The 23511-nt window shown below is 39.2% G+C and overlaps 1 protein-coding gene across 1 annotated transcript in view; it reads right to left on the bottom strand.

Moving 5' to 3' along the window:
• Nucleotides 1-1750: 1750 nt before the first annotated feature.
• Nucleotides 1751-23511, bottom strand: part of slc16a4 (solute carrier family 16 member 4) — a 30769-nt gene continuing 9008 nt past the window's right edge. Inside the window, exons 4-11 of the mRNA XM_014988323.2 lie at nt 19405-19537; nt 18799-18931; nt 18509-18652; nt 18229-18390; nt 17496-18146; nt 10793-11004; nt 9193-9286; nt 1751-3585 (exon numbers count right to left, since the gene is read on the bottom strand). Of these exons, the coding sequence (XP_014843809.1) occupies nt 3383-3585; nt 9193-9286; nt 10793-11004; nt 17496-18146; nt 18229-18390; nt 18509-18652; nt 18799-18931; nt 19405-19521 (1716 nt within the window). The 5' untranslated portion in view covers nt 19522-19537 and the 3' untranslated portion in view covers nt 1751-3382. The remainder of the gene's footprint in view (nt 3586-9192; nt 9287-10792; nt 11005-17495; nt 18147-18228; nt 18391-18508; nt 18653-18798; nt 18932-19404; nt 19538-23511) is intronic.

The raw sequence follows: 23511 nt of genomic DNA, 5'->3' as shown, positions 1-23511 counted from the left end.
GAAAACACAGAAAAACTCTAAAATATATATATATTTTTAAAAAAAAATCAAGAACCGACAGCCTCAAGTTTAAACGCAACGACACTGTAAGTTTGCACCAGAACGTTTGGGCAACAGTCTGAAAAAAAAAATTAATAAAATATATATATATATATATATATATATATATATATATATATATATATATATATATATATATATCTCCATTATCCATATTAGACTAACTGGGCAACATTGCATAATCAGTTGGTCACAGATTCATTGACAAAGTAACAAATAATCACAGGAAGCTGAGTACAAAACTAATTTAGCTCTCCCACCTCTAAAGTCAACTGTGACCACAATTTGCAGAAAAACATAAGCAGATGTCTTCTCCGAAGAGCCGGTGGATTTGCAGCAAATAAACGCGTGCGCCTTGATTCAAAGGAAAGCAAACAAGCGTGTAGTTGCATAGATCAGCCAGGTGTGCGTCGGCAAAAAGTCAAAAATTAGTTTTCAGTTGGCAGCCAACAAAACGAAGAAGGTAGTCGATAGTTGTAGCATTTAAAAGGCGACAGCTGAGGCTCTGTGAGTAAAGTTTTCTAAATGAAACATTCTCTCTTTTGCGGGCGTTTGCAGGCACTGAAACTTTAAACAGGGTTTTGAAAAATTGTCCTCACCAGCTGAAAGTGTTTACATTTGGTCATGCTACAACCACACCGCCAGTGAGTTTCAACGGGAGTTTATGTGACAAAGAACACCAAGTGGTGCATAATTGTGAAGTGGAAGAAAACGAATACATAGTTTTCAAACTTTTTTTGCAAGTAAAATTATAATAAGCTTTTAAAGCATACGTTTCCGTCCCCTTTTAATTTGATGCCACTAAATAACAGCCAATGCTGTCAATTCCCTTCAAAAGTCACCAATCAAGTCTTGATAAATGCTGCTGTTCTCTGAGGTTTGTTTGAGAACATTAGTGAACATCCATGGGCGTGGCAAAGCTGCACATCTCATGACATTACACAACCAGGATCCGGGAACCTTTACGATCCAAAAAGCCCTTTTTTGCTCTCATTTCTCATAAAACAAAGTGATCTAGAGCTGCAAAACCTCCAGGCCCGCTCAAATTTTAAGCTCACAGTAAAAGCCTGGTTTGCGTTTCGGTAAAAGAACCGTGAATTTATTTCTCTCTTATGGTTTTGAAACAAAAGGAATATCAAAGTTTTACAGATTTTAGAGTTTTTCCCTGAACTGAACATATTCATGAAAAAAAAAGCTGAAAGAGAATGTAGCTTCAATGGAAAAAAAGAACAATGACACAATTTCTTGTACTGTTGGTGTTATTGCTGAAGTCCTGCTAAAATAAGCATTTTTATTGCTTTTAAATTAAACAAAACTGTTCCTTGTCAACCTTAGCTATTAATGGAGCTCTGGTAACTTTTTGGACTACAAGCAAAACGATGTTTGAGTCAGAAAACATTTCTGCCTGCAGTTAAACACGGCGATGGCAGCATCATACTGTGGGGATACCTTTTCTTCTTGCAGGACAGGGAAGCTGGTTAGAGTTAATGAGGAGATGGATGGAGGTAAAAATCCAGGAGCTGAAATTTACCTACCAGCAGGAGCTACCACCATAAACAGTGAAATTGTTTTAGGATGGCTAAGATCTAAATTAAAATTTTGAATTTGTGGCAAGACTTGAAAACCGATGCTCAGAGACGGTCTCCATCCAACCTGTCTGAGCGCGAGTTATTTTGAAAAGTAGAACGTGCAAAAACGTCTGTCTCTGTTTATTTGCAAAGTTGGCAGAGACGAACCCAAGACTTCAAAATCAAATTTCAACTCTTCCAGAGGCTCTGAATTCAAATTCAAGGCACACTTCTCATATTTCTATTTGTCAAAACAAAACAACAACAACAAAAAAACATTGTTTCTCTGTATTCGTCCACTTCACACTCACGGTCTTCTTTGTGCCGTTTTGTCACATCAAATTCCTATAAAACAAATTGGCGTTTGCGGTCGCTATGTGACAAAAAAGAGAAAAAAGTTCGAGCACTACTAATAACTTTGCAAGGCACTGTAGAATACAACTTTTTTTTTTTTATTTATAGGATAGCTTTGTTTTTACTGAAATATATTACTGTGAGCAACGAACAGACGCAGAGATGATGAAATCAGCTGACATGACTGTGCCAAAGTAGTTAACATAGCTTCCGTGCAAAAAGACTCAAAGGTCAGAATTATCATTTACAGGAGCTGGCAGTCGAAACGGCGAATGATTACAGGGAATTAGATTCTGGCTGCCGTGTGAATGCGCTCTCAGTATTGCATAAGCAGCGACAGCTGTATTTCTTACACAACTGTCTGTTAAACTAGTTTAGTAGCTACTAGGGGGATCAAAGCCAGTTTAGGTGTGAGGTTTTGCTGACCTTAATGTGCTGAGACAGGCTTTATGCCAGTTTAAATTTAGGAGATGAAAGTGAGTCTATGAGCAGCTGCGGGGCGATAGACATGCGAAGGGTTCGTGGGGGGTTACTTTACACGAAAGCATGAAGTGAGAGTTGTGCAAAAGAGTCGACCGTGCGGCTACCCCGCTGTTTGAAAGTTATGAAACATATACTGCTTTCCTAAATATTGATCCATTGGAGGAGGAGGAGAAGCTGGGATGAACGGGTTCAAACCGACTGAAAAGAAGCAGGAAACATGGAAACGATAAGATGTCTTCTGTTAGCCTGGATGAACGTTAGCTTACACGTACATGCTCATGAACTGTGCTTAAAGTCAAATGTTGGCCACGTGCCTACAGTAATCTCACGGATTGTATCTTTCACAATGTGCTTTTTTGGCTTCATACGCGACATAACTCACTGGGACGCAGCAGCAGGCTACAGCGGCGGGGGGTTTGCTGAGTATTTTGGCTCCGTGGCAGTTTGAAATCATGCAGCATAGTCACAACTTGGCCCAAAGTGCATATCAGTGAGAAAACGTTTTACACATACAGATAAATGCTATTCAAGACATCAGATGCAGCACATGGGTGTGTGCTTCGATTGATAATGTCACAGAGACAGGATTGGGAGCTTGGTTCCTCGCTCTGCATTGTTCAGTTTAGTTGTTGCATTGGGTGGTAGAGTACATCGCTCCTTTGTGTGCTCGATTACCTTCAGCTGGGATGTTTGTGCTTCCGATAGTAAAACTGTTTTGCAGAACACAAGAATTTTGGCTTTTTTTTTTTCTTTATCATATGTTCTGCATAATCACATATCCAGAACGTTGTATGTTCTTGTGTTACTGTAATGCTGGTGTCGCTCTTTTTGCAGAAAGTCATGGCCCAGGCCCCAGCTTTAGGTTGAGAGGGTTCAGGCTATGCGAGCCACCTTAGTCCAACTTCCAGGTTTCATTGTTACACGGCACCATTCTGGTCAGGGGTGAAGCATCCGTTAATCTTACAGTTGCTTTCTGCTCTCTGGCTTTGAGAAAGTTTCTTCTTGGCTTTCCAGCGCTGAGCGAGCGGCTCCATGAACAAGGAGAGGGATGAGAGCAGGTAGCAGAGGCCCGCCAGGTAGAAAGAGCAGTCGTACGTCTGTGTGTAGTCATACAGGAAGCCTATGAAAACAGAAACAACATGATCTTTAGTCTGTGAAGACTATAACACAATGGTTTTGATTCACCAGTATCTTAACTCCAGTCAGAACGGCTTCCCACTTTTTAAAATGACTCGAACTAAAACCTTTTGTGGAAGTTAGGAGCATTTTTTTTAGGTATTTTATATTTTCTCAGTTTATTGGACTGTTTTTTTAATTATTTACTAACAATTAAGTTAAAAATATTGTCATACCCCTGGCAGATTTATGTTTAAAGTTATCTTTTAATTTCACCGACTTTTTGTCTGACTGGAAGTAGCACGGTGAACCTCCACCTCTTCACATTTCATTATTCACAGATTTGTCTGTGGAACGTAACAGATAATCGGAAAAGTTCACCATGATTTTTTTTTTTTAAATATTCAGGGAAAAATGTGCAGCTGAAATACATAAGCATAATGCTGCTTGACATGCTATTGGCTGGCGTTTGCAAACCAGCAAACCAAACCTTGCCATTGATTGACTGTATCACCCAAGAGCGGAGACAAAGAAGGCCGTGGATGTTGGTAGTAGTGCGAAGACAAGTTCCTCTGTGCATTAAGATGCACATCATCGACTATTTGGTGTTTGAGCTGGTAAAACAGGCAACTATACGTGTTTTTAGAAGGGGTTTCAAGTATTTGTGGATTTCAGTGGGTTAAGCCTCCTCAAATACAGGGAGTTCACTGTATTAATGTTTTAAAGCAGCCCAGCCAGACACCCAACTTTTGTAAAAGTATGATTTTATTGTATTTTTATGGTGTGGACCTCAGGAAAAATAGTCTGTCCTGTGGTAAAGACTAAAGGGGATCCTTAAATAAAGAAATAATTTTGAATTTGATCATTAATCTGTGCAGGAAACTACGGACAATCACAAGGACTTTATGTGAAAGTCTCAAAGACGGCAGAAGATGTTAGATTTGTCATCAGTTGCTTTTAAAGAAATAATATCTTACGAGTTTTTAAGGCCAAACAGTTTATTCATGCCACACAGTCTGTTACCTGTGTGGTCAGGTAACAGACTGACCACACATAACTATTCCACACAACTATCAGATAATGTTTTTCTCAAGTATTTTACTTGATTACATGAATGTATATTAGAAATACAAAGGATGCAACAAACATATCGCTTTAGGTAACAGTGACAACTTTTAAAAATATCTCCTGGCCAAAGGTCGTTTCTCCCAGATAGAGTCCATCTACTCTTAAACTAGCTTAACATAGCCAAAAACCCATTTTAAATTCATCATGTCTGAAAACCTTTTCTAAATGTTCCAGGTCACCAAAAGGGTAGAATGTCTCTGATCAGTCAAATGTGTGCTTCGGGTCATTGTCCTAATGGCAGACGCAGACCTTCACCCCACACCTAGTTTTCTGACGTTGGGAAACAATTTGCTCTATAAGGTTTTGGTAAAATCTTGACGTATTCAAATTCTACAGGTTGCATACAGAATAAAACAGTCCAACCTGTTTTTTGTTTTTGTTTTTTGTTTACTGCAGCTGCTGTTTATTTTATGACAGTGTAAACAATTTGGTGCACATAATTCCCAGAGTACTTTTATGTGAGGTATATATTTTAGAACAATTGTGTACAGTGATTACCCAGACTGACTGTATCGCTCATCTCCAAGGAGCCACACAGCCAAGAAGGAGGAGTGTGGTGGTAATGCTTCATTTCAGTCAAATTCATTCCAAGTTTCAAGTCAGGAAAAGTCGACTCCACCGAATATAGATTTATGACTTTTAAAGTTGGATGGGTTTTTTCACTAAGCACAGAAACAAGCAAGTCCCGCTTCAACACGTTACATCACGCCCTAATCCGAATTAAGATTTCTGAAGTAAAAAAAAAATAAAAAATCATGTGACAAGTACAGCCATGTTTCCTAAAACTGGCAGCTTTGGATATATCTGTGTTAACTGGGAAAAGAAAAGGAGCCGAAGCAATTTATTTCACAAGAGTGTCATAAAGAACTCAATATTCTGCGCTATTTTAAAAAAGTTTGAACGTGTCATCTCTTTTCTCCATTTCCAGCCAGCTGTATAGCATTTTAATATTTTATTATTGAACAGTTTATGTTTTCTCCAATTCAGTTCACTGAGTTTCACATTTCTAGTGGCCTCTTTTTATTTTTTTGCCTTCCAGCAATAAAAAAAAACTAAATTTAGTTTTCATGACATAAATTCTCCGTAAGGTTCATAAGAAGTATTTGACAATGAAACCTTATCACAATCATAAAGAATGACTGTTTACCACTGTCTAGTAGACGGTCACTGATTACCTCCACAGGGACAGTAAGCCAGAAAGGTTTATTGCTACAAAAGCTGCTTTTTAAAGACTGTTGTATCAAAGTATGCTGATGGAAAGTTGAGCGGAGGGTGCTACACAAGCCTTAAGAGGATTGTGTATCAAAGCCCATTCAAGAGTTTCAGGGTATTTTACAAGGTGCTGACTGTGAATGGAGCTGGATCTGCCACAACCTCTGGACGTTTCCAGGACGCGGGCGCCAACCGTCACATCCCTTCTACCGTATTTTCCGCACTATAAGGCGCACCTAAAAGCCATCAATTTCCTCAAAAGCCAACAGTGCGCCTTATAATCCGGTGCGCCTTATATATGGGCCAATATTGAGCCACAACAGGTCTAGCAACCAGGGTAAGCAGCCGCCGACTTCATTTTCGCCCGTAGAAGAAGAAGCGCACGGTGCATGCTGGGATAGTTGTCAGAACTCTGGTTTCTTAATAAAGTTTGACTTACCTATCTACCTACCGACCGTCTATAATCAGGTCATCTGCAGGTCATTTAGCACCACGTTCTCCACGAACATGCTGTGAGCGAACGGAGAAGGGTGACCATCGTCCGGCCACGCCCCTGCCCAGTCCAGACCGGAGTCAGACTGTTTTGTTGACATTCTTTATGTCAACAAAGTGGCTTTAGACATTCATCCTTTAGTGCAGCTCCATCTAGTGGATGCATAGCGTAACTCCAGCCTCTACTGTAGCGTCTATTCTATGCGCTTTATAATGCGGTGTGCCTTATATATGAAAAAAGTTTTAAAATAGACCATTCATTGAAGGTGCGCCTTATAATCCGGTGCGCCTTATAGTGTGGAAAATACGGTCCCTTGCAAACTAGCAATATCAGAAACGTTGTACCTGGACTGAGGAGAAAAATTACTGGATTTTTGCGTCATGGGCCCACAGTCCTAAATTCAAATGAAAGAACATTTCTCCTTTGTTACAGAAATCACCTTCAGAGAGTCACGCAAGACTCGGCACAAGATCTTTCATCTGCTGATGTTGTCGTTGTGGTGAATCACGTGTAAAATCACAGCAGCCATCTACCAGAAACATGACAAGCATGCTAAGATTCCTTCTGCTGATAAGCTACATTGGAACGCTGATTTCATCTTACAAAAACATTAAAAACTTCCTGTAAGACTTGGGTCCTACCCACACTGCCAAACATACCAATGCCTGCTTCAATAACCATGACCGCTGGTACTTTGCAAACTAGCAATATCAGAAACGTTGTACCTGGACTGAAGATAAAAATTACGGGATTGTTGCGTCATGGGCCCACAGTCCTAAATTCAAATGAAAGAACATTTCTCCTTTGTTACGGAAATCAGGGTCAGAGAGTCACGCAAGACTCGGCACAAGATCTTTCATCTGCTGATGTCGTTGTGGTGAATCACGTGTAAAATCACAGCAGCCATCTACCAGAAACATGACAAGCATGCTAAGATTCCTTCTGCTGACAAGCTACATGGGAACGCTGATTTCATCTTGCAAAACCATTAAAAACTTCCTGTAAGACTTGGGTCCTACCCACACTGCCAAACATACCAATGCCTGCTTCAATAACCAAGACCGCTGTGCTTCACTGACTACCAACGTACATGACCTAAAACCCACAGAGAACCAGTTGAACCAGTGAAAATAAGAAACATTAGATCCAACAATGGAGACAAAATGAAGTTCAGATATTAAAGCCTCCTGAACACCCAGCAGATCCTGCGTTGATTTAGCAACTGATGTAAAAGGAGGCCCGGCCAAAAACTGACCACATTTACTGAGCACATGCACATGCTTTTCAGAACAATCACATTTCCAAATTTGGGGTTTCCATAACTATAATGATCACAATTAACAAAAAATAAAAACTGTTAATATATCACTGTCTATACTGAAACCTTTTATCGTACTTCTGATGAGTTTTTAAATGTATTTACTAAAAGTGTGTTATGTTCTTTCATTTATTTAATGACTCTGCCTTCTAGCTTGAACACAGTAAATAAATCACGTTCCCTGAGGAAGCCAGTGCAACATTGTGACTGGTTCAAACGTTCAACAAACCTCATATGTCAAAGACACTTGACTGAAAGATCAAAAGTTGCATGAGGATAAATGAAGACTGGTCTGACAGCACTCGCTGCACACTGCAGCCAATATTAAAGCTGGCCTTTCTTTATTTTTTCTTTAAATAACGTTTCTCACTCAAATGGAGAGGACGGTAAACAGATCCTCAAGATATTTCTGTACCGCCCTAAAGGGGCCATTCATCATGTTTCAACTGATGCAATCTTCAAGCTTCATTGGTAGATTTGCAGAACACCATTGACAAGTCAGTATGTGGAAGGGCCCCCTGACTTTAACTTGTGCCAAGTGTTACCAATTAGGGCAAAGGGCGTAGGGGTGTATTTTCCTAGAAGCATGAAAACAAGAAGTGAGACTATGAGTTTTTTTTATCCCTTATGTTGTTTTTTTTGTTCGTTTGTTTGTTTGTTTTTTGGTCATTTACAGAAGGTATCCGCAGATCAGATGTCAGACAGATGACCTGCATTGCTGTTATCTTTTTCAGCTGACCTGGAGAAGACATGGTTTGAATGGACTCTGACCTGCTGTAACTAAAATACTGTAACAAAAACCTGTAGCCCAGATTAGAAACAGCTCTCCAAGACTACAAAAGGAAAGATGCCATCAGTTAAATAAAGTGACTGGAGTTCCCTAAAAGAACGGCACTGTTATTCTGGGGGTTTGACCCCGCAACCCACCATGTGTTTTTCTGCGAAGCCAATTGAACATTTCTAGTATGTACAGAGTTGTACTTTTACTGTACATTTTTTTCTCCTGTCTGCTTCAGTTTTTTTTTTTTTTACTCCACAGTGTGTACATACACACTTTGAGAGACGGCAAGGAATTCAGGGCACAGAAAAAATATGAGACAGGAGGCCTATCAACCTGTCAAGCATCACACTTATGCCTTCATGCCTGCCATCCCTTTCACCATACACACACACACCTAAACACACCCACGCACACACACACACACACACACACACACACACACACACACACACACACACACACACACACACACGTACTTTCTGCCTTTAGCTCTTACGAAACCCTGAAACATGCACAAACATCTCCACGGCCCTCTGTGTAATGAATGCTTCAGAAATGTATAGCCATGGCAGCCATCCAGTGCACATGCAGAACTCAAAAATGTGTTTGTGTACATTTGGAAAAAGTGGGTTAGCACATGCATAACTCTTGATGAATTTCCAAGAAGTGGTCTGCTCACCTGCCAGTGGAGGCCCAGTGAGGCAACCCAGGCCAACAAAGAACATGGAGAAACCCATGGAGTTATTGAGTTTCTCCGACCCAACAAGATCAACCTGCAAAGCAGAAAAGCACACATTTCACTTGACATAATTACATTTGAACTAAAGCTCCTTCAACTTACTTGTGCTTACATGCTACTTGGATAGTTTAAAAAAGTTTAATTTTCACATTTCCATAGTGTCTGAGTTTTGTGAAACTGACATTTCATATAAATTAATAACGTCGGAGTTGACTGTGGACTAATGAATGTTAATCCTTTTATTGTTACATGTTTTTTTTTCAACTAACAGATCACAGCTTAGAGTCCACAACACTCAGCAACTCCAAGTCTCCCTTCCTAAAAGCTCATTTTTCTTGTTTAGCACTAGTGAACCAGGGTTTGTTATTAGGAAGCATCTCACTGTTCTGATGTAGATTGTGCTTCCCATACAGCTGTTCATATCGTTATATATATGAAAAAAGGTCTTCAACCTAACAAATACATGTAAGAGTCAAAGTAAATTAGGCTGTCACATGTCAGTGGCATGTCTCAGCTTGTAAAGCTGATTCAATGGCATGCAAATACCCTCAGAAAAAGCAGACGACAAAGTAACACTTTATTTGAAGGGGGTTGAATAAGACTGTCATGACGCTGTCATAAACATGACATAACACCTGTCATGAACATGAATAAGCCTTCATGAATATTTATGACTGTTGTCATAAAGCGTCATTCGGTAAATTATGACACTTTTAATACAAAGTTGACATTATTCAAAATGTCTTTGTTATGACAACTTGACATTAACCAGGAAATCATTACTGTTTAAACTTTACCTTTAATAACATAAAGTTACCTAATTTTTAAAGTGCAATCAGTAATACTTTTATAACAAATTTATATCAGTAATGATTTCTTGGTTAATGTCAAGTTGTCATAACAAAGACATTTTGAATAATGTCAACTTTGTATTAAAAGTGTCATAATTTACTGAATGACGCTTTATGACAACAGTCATAAATATTCATGAAGGCTTATTGATGTTCATGACAGGTGTTATGTCATGTTTATGACAGTGTCATGACAGTCTTATTCAACCCCCTTCAAATAAAGTGTTACCGACGACAAAACGTTTTCAGACTGTTGGAGCAATATAATAAAATCTACAGAATAACCAATGACTCATTCAGTTGGACTGACCATAACGACAATTGCAAAAACATTTCCAACGATTTTTCCAGCCATTATTCAATTATGTAGTGAGCATCACACAACCCAAACAATGCACTTGGTGTGAACTCAATGGATGGGCAGAAGTGGAAACTGATATAATGAGTCAGAGGCATAAAAGATTTCACATTCACAAATTATTTAAAAAGATAGAGGGCTGTTTATGAGACTCATCTCCCAAACCAAGACAAGCCTAAGCTTAACACTTAAATCTTCATCTCTGGATTATATACATATTTTTCTTTTTTGTTTGTTTGTTTAAATAGGAAACATAAGGCATCAGAATTGCTAAACGATGGATCAACTATTTTTTTCCCCACCAACAACAAAAACCCTTGGTTTTCCTTACCAGGACAGGCAGCAACAGAGCCATGTAGCCCCCGCAGAAGATCGCGAAGAAGATCGCATACACCATCAGCAGTATGTAGGAGGTGGCCAGAGGGGAGAGCATGTTGACCAAGCCACAGAGGATCAGGTAGGCTTTGTGGAAGTGATATTTATGAAACAGGTTCCTGTCTGTCACCCAACCTGAGGCCAACTGGGCGATCGTCTCTGTGATTCCTGGAACAGAAGCAAAGATGAGAAACTTGTGTGAATAAAAGTGAAGTTTAATCTAAGTGAGTGTGGAAGGTTTCATTGATCAAAGAAAAAAAAAGACACACATTTAGAAATAACCTACAATAACAATTATTCACACCATCTGATTTGAATGATTGCTGACTGCGCCTGAGTATGATGACGAGGCAGATTATGGACTTTTCTCTGCGGAGGTCAACTGGAATGTGATCGGCATTGCGGAATCTGCAGTGGTATATTGACCGTTGCAGGAATAGCTACAAGCAAGCAGTGCTGAGCCTCTGATCAATGAAACAAGCTGGTCCTCTGCATATCAGAGTAACTCCTGATACCCTTTGTGGAAACTCAGCGGTGTCAGAGCACTGGGTCTTTTGATGTCTTCAGTTTCTCAGACTTTGACAGAACGCCTCTGCACTCTTTACCTAACAGGATCCAAAACCCTCTGTCTCCATCGGGGTTAAAGAAGACGACATGAGGCAGCTGTGCAATGTTTATGTGTCCTCCTCTTGTGATCCGAGAAATGTCCTGGTGCGTCCACTGCTTGGACACTGACGAGATGTGCCTTTGTTTGTGTGTTTTAGCCTCAGCAGGTTGGTTTAGCCCTGCAGCTGTTCCTGTTCAAACTCATCACAAAGCAGTTTAAATTTGGCCTCTCCAAGTAGCAGCACCTCAAGCCAAGTGCATTGGGGACGTTGGTTTTGTCCGTTAGCCTCCACTGTATCAGCAAGTAAAGAAATTGTTGGGGTTGGTGCTACGCTGGATTAACTGCCTGACCCTGACAAACAATTTCCATTCTATTAAGGGCTGAAGGGCAAGAAGAAATGCCAATCAGGTTTCTTTAAACTGTGACATTTTGTCAAAAGTCTAAATCGAAGGGTTATAAAAGGCATGTTGGTTTTCCCAGCTACTCTGAAATCACTGCTGGCTTTACTTGCCTTTTTTTTGTGTGTTTTTTTTTGTTGCAAGCACAGCCTCATCAATACCCCTCAGCAAAGTGTCGCCCACTTCAGAACTGGACTCAGACAAAACCGGGACCTCCCCTTGTAACCACGCCAACAACTTTACTCTGTTAGTCGTTGCCTAGCGACTCCAGTCGGCTCCAGTTTCGGAGGGGTGACGAGCACACTGACCCAGATGACAGCGGCCTCTCTTTCCCCTGGCCAAGTCGATGACAGCGCTGAGCTTGAATAAGAAGAACAGCGAGTTCTGGGGGTTTGCAGCTTTGTGGTGTGCGTGGCACCCGGTCTTCTTTTTCCTCTTTTATTACGGAGCAAGAGCAAGAGTAAAAAGAATCCATCTGTCCTGCTGCGCGCTGGAACAAAGCTTAGCAGTGTAAACCCAAGGAGCATGGAAGAAAACTCAATCACTGGAAAAGTCTTCACACCCCTCATACTTTTTCCTCATGGCATTTTATGAAATAGATCAATGCAGAGTAGCACATAACCAGGAAGTAGAAGACAAAAAAAAATCCATTCCCTCCATTACTAATAAAAGGTCACAAAGTGTGGCGTGTGTTTATATTTAGACCCCTAAATAGTTGTCTTGAAAATAAATAGAGCTCACCAGTTAAAACCAGTATAAATCCAGTGGTTCTGCGAAGGCATCAGCGGCCAAACTCTTTGAGAAATTGTTTAATCCATGTTTTGGCGTATAATCCTCTGTGGCCCGACACAGAGGATTATACGGCAATTTGGTCGACCCCTGAAAGAATGGGTTTTTGGACCTTCCATAATGGGTAAAATGGTGCAGAGCCATTGTTTTTTTTAAATATAGTTACAATAACAAATTCAGATTTTAGAAGTATATTTTTTCACTGAAAACTTCCCGCATTGAATTTCCACAACAAAGTGGCACTAAAAGCATAAGAGACTGTGTTTTATTTGACTTTATGTTGGAAACTAAGTACTTTTGTTTGCATTATGTTCCCACAAACATCAGCATCCAGTAGAAAATAAATATGTTGTTTTATGTTTTGCTTTATTTTGAAACCTAACAATAAAAGTGCAATATCATATTTCTGAAAATGTTATGCAACATTTGTGGCTCAAAACAAGTTTGTTTTGCTGGACTGAGGGCGGAAATGGCTATTTGACTGGTAAAGGCTGCAAAATCGTCGCCTAAAGTGACAGTTGATGCAAAGAGAGCATTAATCAGAGACGTAGCTAAGAGGCCCGTGGTAACTCTAGAGGAGCGACAATGACCCTCTACTCAGGTAGGAGAATCTACGGACAGAACAACTACCTCTGTGCTTTCCACACATTTGGTGTTTATGGAAGAGTACCAAGAAAAATGTTATTGTTGAAAGAAAACCATAAGAGGTACAGTTTGAAGTTTACCACAAGCTATGAAATAAATACAGTAGACATGTGGAACAAGGTGCCTCGGTCAGATGAGACAAAGTTAAACGATGTTCCTTACAAGCAAAATTTCGTCTGCAGCAGAAAAATGAAGCTCGGCTATATTCTGTTTTCAGTTATGCTCAACTTGTGGCTGAAATGTGAAAAAAAAAAAAAAAAAAAAACTTCAAGGGGCACAAATCTTTTCACAAATGTATTGTAGCAAGGTTTACAGCCCTTCTTAGTTAATTTTAGCATTTCTTGAGGAATTTTCTACAACAGAGCTGCATGACCCCAATCCTTACCTTAACCCCCAAGTGCTGTGCAGTATGTTGATTCCTATATTCCTTTTTTTCTCTCTCTTGCTCTCGGTGAAGGCGGACGCCTTTTTCCTCTGCTCCCTCCCTCCCCTGCTTTTTCTGTTTTTGTCCCGTCTTTTTCTATATTTTTGGAGCCTTTCTTTGCACATCATCCAAATCTAGAAATTATAGATCTGCTCAACCGATCTCTCAATGCAGCTGATCAAATTTTCTCGACGAGAACTCAGGGCACAGGAGAGCCCTCTTGTCCTGCGGGGACACACCCGGCAGGATTCACCCTGGATTTATTTATGACAACAGGATTTCTGCTGTTTGGAGCTTGTGGATTCCTGGCTTATCAACAAATTTGTGACGGACTTGGCCGAACTAGCGAACACTCAGACTGTTGGTGTGGACAGAGACGAGGACTCTAAAACTAACTAACGGGATGGAGTCGGTCATGGAGACGTTGCTAGTTTCAGTTCAGTGGAACAATCAAATTAATTTAGATAATTGGGAACTGAGATGAGAGACTTTAGGGAAGATTGAAATTCATAATCTACCCGACCAAAGACATTCTGTATCTGAACTGGCTCTCCCCATGTTGCCTTGGAAGGGCTGCATATTTCCAATCTCCTTGAAGATTTGTAAACATAACGCTCCTTCCCACCTCACCCCCTCCTGTTATCCATGCAGCTGTGGAGCTGAGCGCTCCTAAGGCCTCAATAACAGCACCTTTATCGGACTTTTGCCGGGAGGCTGAGCAACGTGGTTTCATGGGCCTGTGACGTCACCGCCTTCACTCGTGTCTTTGTTTTGCCCTTTGTTTTGCCTGACTGTTGCCATCTGCCCTAATGTATCTTTTCCTCCTTTTTTATTTTATTTTGTTAGAAACTGTGGAGTACTCACTACTTAACCCAGAAAAGGATTGTTTTAGATTATTTTAGTTTATTAGTAATATCAGAAATCGTGGAGTACGCACGATTTAGATCAACATTATGCTTCCTACATAACTTTTATTCAGAGACTCATGCCCAGAAAAGGAATTAGAATTACAACAAACTTGGAATCCATAAATACAGGAACAGTCACTATTTGGTTACTTTTTATACTACTACTTGTTAGAAACTGTGACTTCTCACAGAAAAGGAATTAGATTAGTCACTCTTTAGCTTATTTTTTTCAGAAACTGTAGAGTTCTCACTAATTAGAGGCAGAGACCAGAACCCCAGAGGACACGTTTGGATCGAGACGACTTTTTAGACTCCTGGTCTTCCAACCCAGAAATGGAATTAGACCAGAGGATAATTACCAACCCTGAACAGGAGCAACTAGTTTACATACTTTAGGTCAACATTAGATTCTTTTCCCTCTTTCTTTTTTTTTTGCTCTTTCCTTTGGTTTGTTATTTTCTTTGTATTTCCTTTTAATTCTTGTAAAGCACTTTGAATTACCTTGTTGCTGAAAATGTGCTATATAAATAAAATTACATTCATAAAAGTTTCCTTTTTCTGCTGGTTTACGCTTTTTCACAACAATAACTGATAAAGATATGCTGCATTTTTTTTCTTTAGTTTCCTCAAAGTTTTCTCAACTTTCCATGCAACTAAATTATGTACATTTATTTCTTGTTATGTCCCCCCCCCAACTCTTAATTGATTTGTGGCCTAAGATTTGACTGAAAACAAAACGTGGATCCTATTAAAAGAAAGTACTTAAATAAGTGAGTACTGAACTGCTTCTCTGAAAGGCACCTCAGTTAATACTGTATCTGAAAGCTTGCAGACGACTGTCAGTGATTACATTTTAAAACATAAGTGCTTAAATGAGCAACAGTCAGACATTTCAATTATTCACAGTGCCTGACAAGGCACTAACAGAATTACATGTCCATGTGGTTGGCGGTCAAATGTTAATACCGTTTTCTGGTCATATGGAGGGGCCTCGTCGGTCGTATACTGCTAAACCCACCCGTCCTGGCCAGTGGACCAAAGTTCAGCTTTTATGTAAGCGCATTCATTACATAAGACTGCAGAGTCTGAGTAGCTCACAAATAATTAATGCCTAAAAGTTGACTGAGCACTTCTTTTGCATCACTTAGAAGATCCAGACTGGAAAAAAGAGATGGACCGCCTGCTTCACAGTCCCTGCAAAAAAACAAACAAAAAAAAAAAAAACACGAGATCTGCAAAGTACGAAGACATGCAGGCTGAAGCCTGTCAGAAGCGGATCCTGTCAGATCTGTGGCTCTAGTTTCCTAAAAGCATTAATGATCTATAAAACCTACTAGTTATGTATTTTATTGTATGTTAAAGACTAACCAGTGACCTGCTCAAAACAAAAAAAAATAAAATAAAATAAACATACACTTATAAGGCAGCAAACACATTTTACAAATTTAAACTCCTGTAAAAAGTACAAGTGTCCCGTGTTTGTGTCCCTAAAGACTAAACTCAAAACATAATTTCATATATTTTCCGTTTATTTACCTGTTGAGTAACATTACATTCACAGTTTAAATGCAAAAAGATGTTACCAGTAAAAACCAATCCGGTTTTTATTTGGCATGTATTGGTGGCTTTTTTCAAGGACCCTCTTGTTTCCGGTTCTTACATCATCTGGTGGCTCAAGTTCAGGACTCTACATTCGCTAAGTGCAAAGATCTAATCTCAGTGCTGTTCTTTGGTGGAGGAAGATGTTTGATTCTGATATTGCTGAACCACCCACCCTTTATTAGGGACAAAACTCCTGATATGTTAATAATGGCCACACAGAATAAATCCATTCTGGCCTCTATGAAGAAAAACAAGCCTGAATGTTTCAAACATACGGTTCTTATTCAGGGATTTACATTTACTCTGCATCTATACTTCTTACCTAACGGGGCACTATTTTCCAGCCACATAGTGCCATTTTATAGCAAGATCAAGAAACTACGTTACGTTCAGTGTTGTATATATCAAACATGACATAAGAAATTTGGCTTCACAATTTAATGCCTTGAAATTGGCCTTTGTCTCTTTAAGAAGCTCCTACTCTTTCCAACACTCCTTTTTCAGCGTGTTGTCTCAACAGTGCTTTCCATTAAACTGTTTAAAACCGTTCTTAGGAGAGTTGGACTGAGAAGTAGTTTATATGAAACGCAGCTCCCCGTGTCGTTTGTTAATTGCTGCTGCTGCTAGTCTGCAGGAGCTGTGCGTGGGCAGGTGGAAGGGGAGGACGGGTGCTCTGTGAGGTGGAAGCTCAGCTGGTGGCTGCAGCTCTGAGGATTACTTTGTGGGAGCAAGCGTTTAGGCACCCTGAATAGTTGCCATGGGAGATTCAAGGATTTCTTTAATACCCTCCTAATGAAACTAAAAGGATCTGTAGTGTTGTCATTCACCAAACATGATCAAATACTGTTACAGCAGTCATGCTGTTTAACAATCTGAGCAAGGTTCTCTCTAGCAGCAGCTGTTTTCTATTTGCAGTCAAGCAGTCATCACTGAGCACCAATGATTTTCTGATGTCGGACCCGTTAACAAAAGTTAATGCAGAAGCCGTCTTTATCTGTGTAAGAGAATTTTCTCTGAACTCACAGGTTATTAAGTCCCTTTCTTTTACAAGCTTTTACAGCACAATTAAATCAAATTAACGCAGGGAGCAGAAAATGGTTTTTGAAAGTGCTGGAAATATTTGTTTGGCACAATTCCTATGCTAAATGAAGATTCACGTACGCTGAAAGTTGCATTTTCAAAAAAAAAATAAAGGTAAATAAGTTCTCTTCTACAAATAACAAAACTTTTGTTACGATTTTCAGAAGTGAATGACTATTAAGTTAACTGACTAATGCTAGCCTCACCTGCTACTGAGATGATGAAAGAAGCGTCCATGGCATCGATCCCCAGGTTCCTGGCCCTGGCAGACAGGTGGAAGTACGGGATGAAGTAGGCCAGTTGACTGAACACCAAGGACCAAGTGTAGATGCAAAAGAATGGGTCCTTCAGCAAGGTGAAGTCCAATAATTTGGGTTTAACGTCAGCCACTCCAGTCGGCGTACCGGAGTGTATGGGAACTCCAACAGTGGTGGAGCCATTCATGGCACCATTCATCTCCGCTGGGCTGTCTGGACTTGCAGCCTTACACTGACCTAAGTCATGTTGGGGCTCATGGCCATTTATGTTATTGAGGACCAGTCGAGTCAATTCAGGGTCCAATGACTGGCTCTCTTGTCCATGAATGGATTGTTCTTTTAAGTTTTCAGTGTCCCTGTGAGGCGTAGGAGAGGACTGGAGAAAATCAGATTTGGAGACACCATTGGACAGAGGAGAAGAGCTGCTCAAGCATTTTTGGGGGTATTCCTTCTCTGCAGAGCTCTTAAGGGAAATAGAAGGGCTCTTTTGGATAGGCAAAGACATAGAGTTTGTTGCAGGTGGCTTCACATTAATGGGTCTCAAAAGCATCCCAGAAGCCACCAGGTTCAGCATGAGGCCGCCGAGAATCAGCATTGCACCTATGGATGACAAACACGACCCGCTGCATCAGATTCACTGACACACAAGAGCTCATCCAAAGAGTTTTCCTTCCTATCCTACCTTGCCAAGCGTACTGGTCCAAGAGCAGCTGGGTGAACGGGGCCAGGGCAAAGGTCAAACCCATTCCAGATCGACCAATCGCGTACGCGGTCGCCAGCCGTTTTCTGAAGTACAGCGCTGTGATTACTGAAAATGACTGATATAGTAATGCAAAACCCATTCCTGACAGGAGAAAAAAAATACATTAATGGGATTAGTCTCTGTTTCATTGTGAGAAAACTGAAGTCTGAAAAGTAAAAAGAAGTAGCCACCAACACCATTTATTTTCACTTGAACTCACCGACTATCACTCCCATGCTGATGTAGAGGTATACTACACTGTTGGCAAAGATGCTTATGATGAAGCCTCCACTAACTAGCACTGCCCCAGAGATGGAGGTCACCCGCGGTCCCAGCTTGGCGCAGGCCACCGAGGCAATGGGAGCTGCAGCACAAGATTTTAGATGGAGTTGGTTCTTTGGGCATATTATAACCCCTTTCAGTTGCATATGTATGAACATGTACATAGAAAGATTTGTGTTTCTAATCAGAGGAAATAAGCAAACAGACAAATATCGTTGTCACTCCCACCTCCAGACAGACGTAAACTAGACATGATGGAACCGATCCAGCTGATGCTTTCTGCCGAACCTCCAAACTCATCTTGGAATGCCACAAAGAAGATCCCAAAGCTTTTGAGGGTGCCCATCACAAGAACATTTACCTGCAAGCACATACAAATACCAATATATAGAAATCTATTAAAATGAATACCAGGCACATAGTTCCTCTAAATCACAGCTGTAATTAAAACGGAGGTAGATTATAGCGCAACTTCCTTAATGCAATCCAAGTAAAAAAGAAAGATACTTACTTTTATATGTATTTATATATATAAAAAAATGTATACAGAATGACATTAAGAACTAAATATACAAAACAACGCAAGAAGAACAAGTAGCATCAGGTGTAGCATCGCAATAGACGATATGAGGTGAAAAAAAAAACAAATACAATGTGGTCAGATATTCATGTTGAGCTATTTATCAATTATGTTGGTTTAGATGGAAACATTAGAGGTCTGAAAGTAATTACAGACATTTTGGAAGCATCTGGGATTTTAGTGACGAATTGTGACATAAAATGTAAAACAAAAATAAAAAAAATAAAAAAAGAAGCTGGGTAAGTTCATCATACCAGGAAACAATGGAGCACCACCATCCAGCCCCAGCCTCCATCTGGAGGCTCCTCATACTGAATTTCTTTCTCCTTCTCCTTCTTTGTGGTCATGGCGTCTCTGCCGAACAGATTCATGGTGGCCTTTGTTTCACTGGAAGCAAATAGAAAAATAAGTAAACGGATATTGATTATTATGCAGCATTTTAAAGGTATGTACACAATATATCTTAATATTTACCACCGCATGGTCGCTGATGTTTATTCTGTGTAAATATCAAAAGTATTTCCATGAATATATATTAAATAATTTAAATGTAAATTACAATAGATCCTTGATGTAAAAAAGATCAAATTGATTTTAAAGGAATTATAAGGCTGTAGTATTTTACCTCAACATTATGCTGCTACACAGAAGAAACACTCACAGCCCAGATTCCTTCACTCTTCACCAATTTACAACATAATGAGATTGTTGAGCCGTCATATTTAAAAAATGTGAGCTCTACATCAGCAGGAATTACTTGTTTTGCAACACAATGTTTGCATTCAAAGTGATTTTGCAGATAACATTTTGTATCACACTAATAATTATTATTTTATAGCAACAAATTTACTCAACTTGCACTGGCAAAGTACATCGTTCACCCTGTGACACGTCACAGCTCATATAAGGCAGAAGTGTTTTTAACATGTGACTCACAAAAGAAGAGAGAAAAAAATCAAAATGGCACAGAAAAGCTACTTTTAGACTCAGCTCATCAAAATGAGCTGAACATTGTTTATGTTCTTGATCATTTGTGTTTGTTTTAAGCCTTTATAACTTAATCGAGCAAAGCTTTTAAAAAGGTGCACAAAAAACAGCAATCAAACCCTTTTTTGAACAAAGAATACATGTATAAACAAAATAATCAGCAGAGTATTGAATGTTTTTTCAGTTTTTAAAATCTCCAGTCACATTTTCTAAATTCCATCCAAAGCATTAAAAACATAAGTCGCAGGATTTATACATGACAGTCACAGTGCAAGCAAGGCCAGTGACTTTTCCCCTCCGCCTGTCTGGATGTCTGAGCAGCCTTCATATTATATGAGTGTGTCTCAGCAGGAGCAAATATTTAATTATGTATACTCCGAGGCTGACTGACTGCATGGGCAGCATGATCTCTGCACATGGAGCTGATGATATTTTAACTTTCTGGGGTTTTTTTTGTTTTTTTTTCAGTTCTGCCCAAAGATATAAAATATTTTAGGAATACAATGTAATGATTGATCTAAACTTTGTCCCATGTGAATCAACAAAGAATTGGCTCTGTAACAGAATTTCTTCACTATGTCACATCAAACGATCTAAAAAGCAAATCAGTAAAAGAGGTTAGGCATCAGTTTGTGTTGTTCTTTAGCGCACTGCAGGCCAAGTCAGAAAACGCAGCAGAAATGTTGCTCTATTAGCATTTAGAGTGGTTAAGTTCATGGAGACTTTGTGACCTCAAACACCCTTCGTTTGGCTGCGGTTCTCCGAAAGTTAACTCTGGAGATTTTTCTCTCTCTCTCTGACTCTCCTCCTTGCTGTCTGTGGTGGCAGGATAAACTTTGTCCAGCCTCATCTATCACTGTTACACTTGCTTTAAAGAATTGGATTACTGCTCCGACTACAGATAGGAGCAGGTTTTTCAATCAGCACCTGTTCTTGAGGCCATTTTCTGACTAGGAAAGATCCACACACATCCTCTTTTCTCAAATGCCATGTTCTTATCTGTCCCATTCTTCACAGATGCTGACAGACCCAGAACTCCTTGTTACATTAATTTTACCCACAGAGAAACAATAACGCAATAAAACATAATAATAATAATAATAATAATAATAATAATAATAATAATAATAATAATAATAATAATAAAACTCTCACATTTCTAGGATTTTATTTGTTTCTGTATTTATTTATTTTTTACATCTTTATCATCGGTGCCAATTAACGTGCCTAAAACATTCGTCTGCAGTGCTGTTGCAGAATATTCACATGCAATAATGAATGAAACATTTCCTGACTCTTTCCTGTCTTTTCTCATCATTACTACTTTCCCACCATTTTCCATAAACTTTCCATATCAACTTCTAAAACATACCAACCTTTTCAAGAAATAAGACTATTATTGAAAAGTTATTTTATTTTCAGAAATTAATTTCACTGTGTGAAACACGTAATACAGATTAATTACACACAGTCTGCTTTTAAGTCTTTATTTCTGTTAGTTGTGATGATTTTCACTTAAGACTAAAGCACTAAGAGTACAATATCATATTTGATCAATAAAATAAAATTTAATACAGAAACTAACTTAATGAAAAGCATGTTTAATACCCACTTAAAAGGTTACTGTTTTCTAACTCATCACAATGCAGATTCTAATTTATTGAATATGTTAGTAGATGGTGTGTATCAACAGTAGTTATATGAATCCAAAAAGTCCCAATACATAATTATGATAGTGCTAACACTGTTCTGATTATAATTCAAAATGTTGTGCAATGCTAAGATATTTCTAGAATATTCTATAGCTTGGAAGATGTATTTTGGGAAAACAATTAACATATCTTGAAAGTTTGTGGTTTAAAGCCTGAGAGCATAACAATGATCCCAAACTTTGGTCCTGATTACTTTATTTCTATATGACAGAGAAGAAAAACCTCTGCTTAAATAAGATGTGAATATAATAAAAAGCACTGTTGTTTATAAGGGCAGGATGGATGAAACGCTGCATAAAGCTTTGCAAAACCCATAAGCTCATAAATCTGCACATTTTGCCATGAAACTGCATCAGCAAGAAATAGATATCCCTATTGGGATTTTCAGATTGGACAGTAATTGTATTCTTGAGAGTATCCATGACTTAGCAAGAGTTGTCTTCCTTCCCAAGTGACATGTTTCTGCAGAGGATGCACAGACACAAGTTGTGTTTCTGACTGTACTGTAGTGTGACCACCAGCAGTCCATGGTTGACCTTGGACTGCTTTGATAATTTCTCTGAATATTCTTTCCCAGAATCCTCCTCCCAGGTCTTTGAGAGATCTTTAACAAGCCTTATTAAAACAACAGAAACCATGTTTTTGCATAATAATTAATCAATGTTAACCACACAGGGCGTACTCCGCCTCTCGGCCAATGGCAGCTGGAGGAGCCCTTGATTGATCTGGATAGGTGGACGGATGCCAAACACAAAAAACAACCATAGAAAATTGTTTCTGCAAAAATTGTTTCTGCCAAACACAGCTCCACTAGACTAGCAGCAGCAGCAGCAGTAAATAGCAAACACCTGCTGAATTCATCACATGACCAAGTTCATATGACCTACCACTCCTAAGAATGATTGTAAGCAGCATCATGAGAAACATTGTTGTGATGACGTGTGAAGGTGGAGTGTCAGAAAGAGAAAGAGCTTCTTAAAGAGACAGAGGCCCAAATTCAAGGACTCAAATTGCGAAGTCAAATTTCCTTTAAGTTATGTTTGATATATATACAGCATTTTTGTAACTGAAGGTAACTACTTAATTGTGCAGATACATAACACTGCCCCTTTAAACACTAAATAAACTTTATGTTATTCTTATAGAGAATAACAGAATGAAGCAAAACATTACAACCACAGCAAAATACAGACTAAACTGGAACAAAACTGTAAGAAGTACTTTGTAAGTTAAAAGAAGTACCAATGAATGACATTTTATGTTACAAATCTCTATTAGTATTAATTTAGTCACATCAATGGTTGCATATTGTTAACTTTAGCATGTACAGAAAGACTTTTTGATGTTTTTTTCTGTAAATTGGCACACATGGGGGAATTATTTGATTGCATATTCTTGTTTTTTATAGACTAAGAATAAAACTGAGTTGTTATTTAGTACTTCCAGTTTGCAGAAAATCTATGTGCATATATATATATATATAAAGTCTTTTGCAAGCCACCTCTTGGTATATCGTGGGGATTCGTGGTTATGCAGTAAAGCCAGCCCCTGAATCTCAATCCTACTTGGCAGTTTGGATTTGGGACACAATGCAAGGTCAGCTTTGATGGCCCGTTTCTCCGTTGCTTCACAAACCAAACCAAGACTGAGAAAATACTTTTC

Source organism: Poecilia mexicana, unplaced genomic scaffold (assembly GCF_051168715.1).
Source record: "Poecilia mexicana isolate PSO_F unplaced genomic scaffold, ASM5116871v1 scaffold_7, whole genome shotgun sequence".
Taxonomy (NCBI): Eukaryota; Metazoa; Chordata; class Actinopteri; order Cyprinodontiformes; family Poeciliidae; genus Poecilia; species Poecilia mexicana.
Note: the sequence above shows the minus strand (reverse complement) of the source record. Positions and strands in the feature narration are given on the sequence as shown.